The sequence below is a fragment of the Anopheles aquasalis genome, chromosome 3 (genome assembly GCF_943734665.1).
Source record: "Anopheles aquasalis chromosome 3, idAnoAquaMG_Q_19, whole genome shotgun sequence".
In the NCBI taxonomy this organism is placed as follows: Eukaryota; Metazoa; Arthropoda; class Insecta; order Diptera; family Culicidae; genus Anopheles; species Anopheles aquasalis.
In genome coordinates this window covers 27,674,209-27,683,959 of record NC_064878.1, presented here as the reverse complement: position 1 = coordinate 27,683,959, position 9,751 = coordinate 27,674,209, and the positions used below count along the sequence as shown (strand labels likewise).

General features: G+C 43.4%; 1 protein-coding gene across 1 annotated transcript; it reads right to left on the bottom strand.

Moving 5' to 3' along the window:
* Positions 1 to 284: 284 nt before the first annotated feature.
* On the bottom strand, positions 285 to 1,256 carry LOC126576098 (trypsin delta-like). The gene is made up of 3 exons (XM_050237208.1): positions 1,005 to 1,256; positions 598 to 947; positions 285 to 519 (listed from the first exon to the last, which is right to left on the bottom strand). The coding sequence occupies exons 1-3, from the start codon at positions 1,254 to 1,256 to the stop codon at positions 318 to 320; spliced, it is 804 nt and encodes a 267-aa protein (XP_050093165.1). The 3' UTR covers positions 285 to 317.
* Positions 1,257 to 9,751: the final 8,495 nt, after the last annotated feature.

The following is a 9,751-nucleotide window of genomic DNA, read 5'->3' as shown; positions in this document are numbered from 1 at the left end:
AAATTTCAGGTTTTAACGAGCAACACATTTTCAATTTCAAAAGTGAAAAAATACAACTGTAATAATGTCAAAAACATGCTTATTCGTTCGAATTCTAACCATTCCTGAGGGGAAGTCAACTCAAAAAGAATATTTAAAATTTTGTGAGACAGTACTACGGTAACAAAACAGTTTGAATGCATTTTAGTTCTGCAGATTCTCTATGCATCAATACTATTGGATTAATATTCATTCAATTAAATCTTTATTCCAAATTTAAATTGAATTTATTCATAAAATGCACACTTTTCATCCAAAGTTCGAAGCACCGTTTCGCTCTAAATTCCGGTATGAAGACGAATAAAGCGGCGAATACTATGAGATGGTACCTTAGTAAACACTTCCGGCTTATCGTGGATACCATAAGTATCTATGTAAGGAACAAACGATGCAATACCATGCAAACGATCGCCACAAACCAAAGCACCACCACTATCGCCTTTATAAACTCTCCCACTTTCGTACCGGGCACAGTACATTCTGAAATTAAATAATCGCCCGCTTGCAGTTAGAATGCTACTCTGACAAGCGAAGCATTTGCTGTGCAGTTCTACTTACTGTGCTGTTATTGTTGCACCGTACAAGTTCTCACAGTTCTGTGCTGTCTCTAGTGTGTAGCTGGCAACCTGGAGGGTTTGTGTTTTGATGAAATTCGGAGGAATCGTAAGAAAACCCCATCCCACGGCATAGCAAGAAGATGAGGCCGCTGGCTCACCATCCTGCAGCGCTATCGGTTTGATGGCCGGATTCGTGAAGAACGAGGTCGTTACCCGAACCACAGCTACATCGTTGTCAATCGTAGTTGTGTTGTACTCTCCATGGATCACATAGTAACTTGCGTTAAATATCGTGCCCTCAGAGCCTCTAATCGAGCTACCTCCAAAGAATGAAATCTGAGAATTCTGAAACTAATAGTAAAAACTCTCTTATAATTTATGGGTTAAATGGGGTTGTAAATCACTTACGGTTACTGTATCCTGAACCAAACAATGCGCAGCCGTCAGTGCATAGAACTCCCCAATCACCGACGCAGTACAAATGGCTGATCCATCCACTAACAACATCAACGCAAACGGGTAACTAATTATGGGTGCATTCCTACCACCAATGATACCTCTTTCTTCATCTGAAGTGTCTCTTGACTCGAATGCGTATGAGGAGCGAGTGAAAGCGCATAGTACCGCTACTACTGCCAAAATACCAAGCACTTGCTTCATGTTTGTGAGCTTGCCCTTTGGGAACTACTGCACAGCTGGCATAATTGGGACTACCTATATATACCCTTGAAAATAAGGGGTTTAAAAATGCAAATACACTTGCAATAATGCAACCACATTGCTTCAAAGCAGCTATTTTATTGCGAGTAAAAATGATACTTCGAGCTGCAACAAAGTATTTCCGCAAACGAGTAAAGATATACGTACCACCTAGACTGTTTCAGTTTAACGTCTGTGTCTCACAAAAATGTCCATTTAAATTCATTCATTGGCCATTTAGACAAGGTTCACTTAAGCCCAAACTAAAAAATCGTGTAGCTAAAACGTTTCTCGTTAAACATACTCACACTCAACGTACATTCCCGGAATATCATTAACCGACTTGTCGATATCTCCGCGATCGTTTACTCAGTTGCAGCGTGAGGCAAGTGTGACAGGTTGGTACCCATTATGATGCCAAAAAACAGTTTCTGTGTGTGCAAATCCTCCCATATCTCAAATCACCAGACGACACTGTTTTCTACTGTATGAAACAATAAGCGCAAAACATTGAGAGAACATGCTCTTTCTCGGATCACACGTTTACGCCTTAAGTAGGGACTTCGGTATTTAATTTTTATTTGTGACACATGTTTTTAACATTTTTCCCTGAAAGCTGATCCTTTCAAGGGTATTGTGTATAAGTTTTGGATCAATCGAAGAAAAACTGACAAAGATACAGATTTTTGAAAATCCGCGTTTCATACAAGGCTCCATGCAGCCCGCTACTTTGAAGAGCGTTTCCCTAAACCAACGTTTTCAAAGTCGGTGCCCATCGCACCGTAAAAACTACTGAGCCGATCGATTTGAAACTTTTTACACAAAATCTGTACACTTTTTGCCAGGTAGTCCCGTCGAGATATCATTAAAATTATTTATACTTTTTTTTAAAACAAATCTGTAAAGTTCGTTTTTTATGGCAGAATCGTAAAAAGCATCACATTTCCAACTTCAAAAATCTGCTAAATGTCGAAAAATTGGATATAAACACAAACTCTCCGGGGCTACCTGGATAAACTTATAATCTTTCTAACGAATATCGATTTGTATTTTTCTGATGACCCGTCACGCAGCACCAGAAAAAAGTATCTTTTCCAAGACACGACTACCAAAATTTGAAGGCATGGATTAATTTTTCAATAAATGTTGCTCAAAACAATACCAAATGTTCTTCAAAAGTTGTAGATTATTATGTCAATTACTTGAACAAAGACAGTTGAATGGTTACGTGACAAAAAATCGTTAAAAACGGGCCTTTTATTGGCCCGAAAATACCGAAGTTCCCCTTAAGGTAATTTATATCTACACTGTAATAAGCTAATACTTACGATGACACAAAATATGGCATTTCGTATGACCACTATGCGTAGCCTGCGTACCGGATTAAGCAACGATTCTGAAATGACCGACTTTACATGAGCTGAGCTTCACAGACATTGAACCGACAATGGATCTCGCAAAACGATTCGATCAATTGCTCTGAAATCTACAGTTCACGTACGTGAACGTTCGTTTGTTCAGCTGGATTTAATCAGTACACAGAAAACACAACACCGCGAATGGCACTTTTCTTGAAAATAGCAGTGACCTGATAGCAATGTCACATAATGGAAATCGAATCGTTTTGCCTCACGCGGCTTGTTGCACAACTGAACAAACGATTTGCCAAAGGCGATCGATTGCACGATTAAAGAACGTTTCGTTGACTAATACTTGAGCTAGCGGTTTACTAAAAATGTTGATGAGATCTGTGAACCAATTCAAAACTAATTTTCTCTCAAATTAAAGACAATCAAAGGAATTCTAAGTTCAACATTCTTTATTGCTGATAAAACAAGCACGATCAATTTAGATGCCACTGACTTGGCGAATAAAGTTGCGAATGCTGGCCGAGGGAACCTTCGCGAAAACCTCAGCATTGTTGGCTGGACATTGACTTCCTCCGAACGATACAATACCGTGCTGGCGACCACCACACACCAAAGGACCACCGCTGTCTCCGTAGCAAACTCTTCCTTTCGTAGCTGCGGCACAATACATTCTGGAAGAGAAAATGTAAGTTTTCATCAAGGTGCAGTAGTGTGCAGTATCATGTTCGTTGTCATAATCTGCTTACTGGGCGGTTACTACTCCATTTCCATAAATTCGGTCGCAGACCGCCGCCGTTTGAAGGGTGTAATTTCCAATCTGAAGAATGGCAGATGTAGGTCCTGTTGGTGAAGTATAGCCCCATCCTAGGGCATAGCAAGTCGTGGAGGCCGCGGGTTCAGTGTTTTGCAACGGTATAGTCTGAATTCCGGGTGTCGATAACAACGATTTGGTGACCAGGACCAACGCAGCATCGTTGTCTTTTTTTGTGGGATTGTAGCCTGGGTGGACCGTATAGTTCTTTGCCGTATAGAGAGTGCCACCGGACTGGTTGGTACTTCCTACTCGAAGAATAACCTAAAGACGATGGTTGCTTAGCCTTTGATCATTCACTGACGCTGATATCCTCCATACTTACCGTAGTTACGTTCTTGCCGTAAAAGCAATGCGCAGCTGTGAGTGCGTAGAATGCTCCAATCACGGAACCACCACAAAGCGTGTACGAATTCGCAGACACTTGCCCATACACCATCACCATAAACGGATAGTCGCTAATGCTTGCATTGCTTCCACCGATGATGCGACCAGACAATGTACCTGATGGAGATCCCAGACTCGCTGCGAATGAGGTTCCACAGAGAGCCACTATGACTACCAACACACCAATCATTTGCTTCATTCTCCCAGATTTACACCGAGGACTGTACTCCACAAAGACCAGCGGTTCAATTATATAGCCGTAAGTACAGAAGCGCTATAACGCTTTTTGTTTAGTCAAATGGATTGCTTATGTCGCATGTTCTAGAACATCGTTTCCACGAATTTTTTGCTAAAATGGAACGGTGGTACGATGCAGATTCAAATTCGTACCTACGATCAATCCCCTGCTCTGCCACTCTTCGGATAGTTCATAAAAAATCGCATTACAACATAGTGCATTTGAAGGGTGTAACTGCATCGTCCATCAAAACCCTCTCTTTTATTTCCTATATTTGACAGGATTTCGGAAAATCACTTCAATATTGCACGTAGAATCCGCGGAATCCGTGGCAGCTATAGGCCCTAGAATTTTTTCACCGAAGGCTTTTAGTTATTTGAATATTTTTCATTATACACAGAAGCCGACGGTTTGGCACAGTTTCGTTCCGTTTTTTTGTGTGACCACGACGAAATCTTCTGCGGTTGGTGATAAAAACAAGCACACGTGTATGAGGACTCCGTCCCGGAAGCTGGTGGCCGACATTGGAAGGGTTACCGACCTGTCCCGACGATACGTTTCATTTCATCTGAACAAATACCCCATCTCTCTTTCGCTTGTTTCAGTATCATCCAACGGGCCCTGGGAAGCAAACAACGCTCGCAGAAGCTGACAGTAAGGGATCCGGTGTATAGAAATACAAATCTACAATGCTATATAGGCTGGTGCCCAAAAACCCTGCTTGGCGTAAACATGACTTCGAGAATCTTATCGCTGACATATCACCGTGGAGTGTTTTATTTTATCATCAATAAAGGTGGCCAGGTGAAGAGCTGTTCCCCCAATTTTGCTGTTCAAGGTAATCCGAGGTACCGCTACTGACGGTGTGTAGTAAGCCAGACTACTGTACAACTAACTGGAACACGTGAAGGCCAGGTAAGGGGAAGAAGAAAGAGATCTGAACGATCGGAAATACATATGTCACCAGACACATACGTCTGGCATGCTGTATCCTATTCAAGGACACACTTCACGCCACCACGGCAATGTGGGAAACGGTTTTAACTTGTTTTACAGTTTAATGAAAAGTACAAACATACTGCACTGTACAAACATTTCCATTATGCTTCAGGATCGGAGCGATTCGTGTTGCTTTGGGTAATCCGTGTGGATAGACATAGCTAAATACTAATACAGGGTTGCTGATATGAAGTGTTACCAAATGTTACCAAGCGCTCTCCAACTGTTTTCATCGATCCTGGAGTCAAAATGAAAGCGACACATTATCGATAATATGTTTCAAAAGGTGCTTTAGAATCGTGGACACGTAATCATTTCGATCGCAGACCATGGACGTTCCTACAAGACTCGGAATCGTCTCATAAAGCTCGTGCGAACCAAGAATGGATAGAAAATCATATTCCACACTTCATTTCGTCCACACATTGGATTTCGATTTCGCCAGACGCAAATCCGATGGACCATTCCTTCTGGTCCAAGTTAGAGAGCAATGTAAGGACTAAAAAATAAGCCAGTATGGATGCGCTAATGTAATCGATTGTACGAGAACGAGCCAAAATACCGCAAGATCACATTCGTGCAGCATCAATTTTTTTTCAGGCCGTTAGAAGGCTATAGTCGAGCCAAATGAGGCCACATCGAGCTAAAGCGAATAGTTTCTGAAAATTTGATTATTTTAAAATAATTTTGTCTTTGAAATCAATACAAAATCATTTCAAACAAAAAAGTTATAGTGTTTTGAATAGGTTACAATTCATGTCAGTAACCCTGTATAATTCTTAGTCTATTTGCTCGATTCGTATCACACTCGAGCTGCAAACACGCAATGCGAGGTTGCCGACGATTATCAAGAAACCGAACACATATCGAGTGAACTACTTTTAACACAGAAGTATTTTGCATTTTACAGAACAATTCCTTGGAGTTATATTACAATCCAATCAGATGTAGCTTCTCCAAACGTCATTCCATACAATTTACAGTTATAAGAAGAAATAACCTAACAAATCCTTGTTGTAATCAACATCGATTTGAATACGTCTTGCGCTTTCATTAAAAAATCATCCACAAAACCCACCCTGACTCCTGACTGACAACCTCATGTGAACGTGCGAACTGTGAAACCTGTCCACGTCCACCAGCATCGTGCTGCCGTCTACGGATCGTTCGCCCACAATGTATCCATCGCTCTGGAACAATGTTGCCCGGCACCCACTAGCACCACACGGACCATACCGACGCCGGAGCTTTTCTCTCCACTTTTTGCCCGTCCTTCCCTTTGTCAAGTCCCGAGCCGGCTGACATGTGACGCATCGTCACATCGAGCCGTCCCGGGCATGCGAGTAAAATCCAACATCCTGCTGACAGTTGATGCTGCTGAAGCTGCAGCTGAGTTGGATCAAGGCGAGGCAGCATAAATATGATGGCTGTGAGACCTATTTTGTCCGCCATCAGCCATTAAATTTAATGGATATTGCTTTGTTTCTTCATTTACTGGGCTGACGCTCGCTGGGGTTCGGTCTTTGCCGGAGGCTCAGGTTACGGCTTCTTGCTAGGTAACGCACCAGACGTCTGGCTGTCATGTGGGGCTGCTTTATGTGTTGCCAGTATGGACGCTCGGTGTTTCTGCGCCTCGGCAAATAACCTTCTCGCTTTTAATTGCATCCGCCGGTGAAATGCCGTCAGTTGCCCTGTTCTGGATAGCACTGCAGTTCGCTGTCCAGTCTGTGTGATGTAATAAGATGCAATAGGGGTTCTATAATTTTTGTTATCCTTTATTTTTTTTTAAATACATATTATTCGAGCAATAATCCAACACAACGATTAAGTGATGATGACAGCAATGCTTACTGTACTTTTTTTTAAAATTAACTGCACGGCTCTCATAGAAATAGAAAACTACATTAACTTGAAGATGCTCAATCATAAGTTCAAAGTTTATCTACACAACTAAGGTCGTGCAAAAACATGTACCGCTTGTAGATGTTGGAAAGATACACCACAAATTACTAAACTATAAGATTTTCCGACTCTTTTTGGAAAAGCGTCATAAATTTTTCTGGTAAATAAATGTTTTCCACTACATCGAATGCGTAAATAAATTAAAAAGGTCTTGTTCCAAAACGTTTCTAAGTCTCAGTCGCCTCCACTATTACGGTAGTGTTTTCTTTACTGTCTTTAGATCACTTCCTGCAAAACTAATCTTCTATTCTCTTGGCCAACGAGCGGTTCAAGCAAAGAAACGTAGTGCGTACTGCATTTCCCCCTGTACTGTACCATGAAAAACTATTTTCCGTAGAGCATAGATTTGCAAAAGAGCAAAAATCGAATCAAGAACCATCTCCATCTTTCGTTTGTGGTCCAAGGAATCATATTATCGGTCGGTTTGAAATGATCACTCCACAGCTGCAGCGTGCAAGCTTTCCACAAATCCATTCCCACACACCTCGAAGTAAAGAAAGAGAGATAAAGAAAGAGAGAAAGCGAGAAAGATGCAGACAGAAGAAACAGTGGTGCTGGTGTTGCAGCGAGTGACCGATGGGAGGAAACCTCAAGTCACTTCCCACCACTGACCACTCGCAAAAAGGCTGGCAAAAAGCAGGTTGCCACTGCTCAGTGCCGGTCAACCTGTTGGGCAGCAAAAGTGCTGGGCCCTGACTCAATGTGGAATCGATTCCAGTGCCGTGACCATCCCATGGTATCCTGCGGTTTGGTATCCAACGCAAAACCGGAACACCCGCCTGGATGAGCTTCTACTACTGCTGCCAGCATTCCGCCTCGCTGAGCAGCAGCAGCAGCAGCACTAAATCGCATTCCAATAAAAACAAAATACCACTTAACGCTCGAAACGTTCAATGCCGCTCGCCATCCTCGACGCTTCTTTTCGTGTCCTAGAACCACATCCGGGGTTCCGAGGGATTTTGTTCCGATTCCTCGATTCGGGTATTCGCAGACCATGAATCGCAGGATTCTTTAGGGTGAGCTTGGTGCCAGAAAGCAAATCACAAAACCACAACCGCCCTCCGCTTGGGGTCTAGGAGTTTGCGACGCCAGGATCCGGCGAATGGTGCGTCCGAATTTTAATGACTATATTTACGATAACATTTATCGGCACCCCCCTCCGGATTGGTTGCCCCCCGCTTTGTAAGCATTCCTTGCCCTGCAATCGGCGCAACGCATTCAACGAGCTTTCTCGGCCAAGAGAAGCCAGCTTACAGCTGGAATCGAATTCTAAAGAAGCAATTTGCCTTTTATGAGCGAAGCGATGCCCTTTTGTGCCAAATGTGCTGGGAAAACACGCAAATGGTGCGTTCTCTCAAACTCTTATTATGGATGAAGCTGTTTATCCTCGAAGGGATACTCACGCGACTGGAAAATTCGTTAAAGAAATCCCGCCAAGGACCTATATCTGATCACCGAGACTGCATTGCCTCATTAAAATAGAACACACCATAATGGCGTCTTTTGGAATCACCACAGCAAGATGCATCTTCAAGCGGATACGCAAAAAAAAGATCCAAGAAACGTTGTTCTCACCCTAATGGTTCCGGTCGGTTCTGACGCATTACGCCGTTCATCGCCCTCATCTTTCAGAAGTGGCAGTGCGCCGCTAGCCGCTGACAAGCCCACAGTATGAAACGGATGTCCTTTCTGAGACGGAAAGGACCTGCTTTTCATGCTGCATTCTTGTCTGCCATAATAAAGCTTCAAGAAATCGGAGATGTTCGATGAAACCATCTATTGATTGGACGGCCAATCACATCGACAGAGTGCAGTGGCGGTGGAGACAATATTTTCTAGCAAAAAAAAAGGCACAAAAGGAGAGGGAAAAGGCTCTGTGTCTCTCTTTTGATGTACCACAATATACGATGCATCATACAAAGCATCTTAGCGATGTTAGCAAAAGTTTCTTCCTTTCACGGGATCCTCTTGTATTTGTGTGAACTCCAACTCACCAACACCAAAGCGCCATGATGCCAACTGAAATGAAATCCATCAAAATGGTTGTTATAACAGCTGTTATTTTTTTTCGTTTCTCGCTTTGGTTTCTAGTTTGGTTGTTTGGAGAATATTACTTTCTCGCACATACCCAGCACACGAAGCACCATGCCACGCTTCATTTCCCACGTGTGCCGTTGCTGCTGCCGTGGAAATTGCCCCGATCTAATGAAGAACCGGCACCACGGACAAAGAAAAAAAAATAAAACTCCATTTCTCCGCTCCGCTACGTGGCCTCATTCATGCCGGACGTGCTCGTCCTGCTGGCCGCGGTCTCATGGTACCCAAAACCAAGGCGGTCCACTCTGCTGTGCACTGCACTGACGCGCTACCTCACGCTAATGATGATTATGATGACGATGACAACGACGACGGCGGCAGCAATGATGATGATGATAAGGTAGCCGGCGAGGCTGACACAATGCACACGGGTGGTTCAAATTTTACGGCTCCGGCTGGCTGGACCAAAAATTAATGGCATCCGTCATCGCATGCCAAGAACGGGGCCGTTCTGTCCGCTTTTCACGCTCTCTTACCTTTTGCTCCCCTCCGGGAAAGGCAGCACCACCGGACACTTGCCGGTGTGTAGCGGAGCGGTGTGCAGCGCAGTTGTTTCAAGCAAAAAAAATTGGTGGCTGTCCGGCCAGCAGTC

Coding starts and splice junctions, on each gene's coding strand:
- LOC126576098 (XM_050237208.1), bottom strand. CDS start 1,256: ATGAAGCAAGTGCTTGGTATTTTGGCAGTAGTAGCGGTACTATGCGCT. Junction 948..1,004: donor TGGTTCAGGATACAGTAACC/GTAAGTGATTTA, acceptor TTTTACTATTAG/TTTCAGAATTCTCAGATTTC. Junction 520..597: donor GGTGCAACAATAACAGCACA/GTAAGTAGAACT, acceptor ATTTAATTTCAG/AATGTACTGTGCCCGGTACG.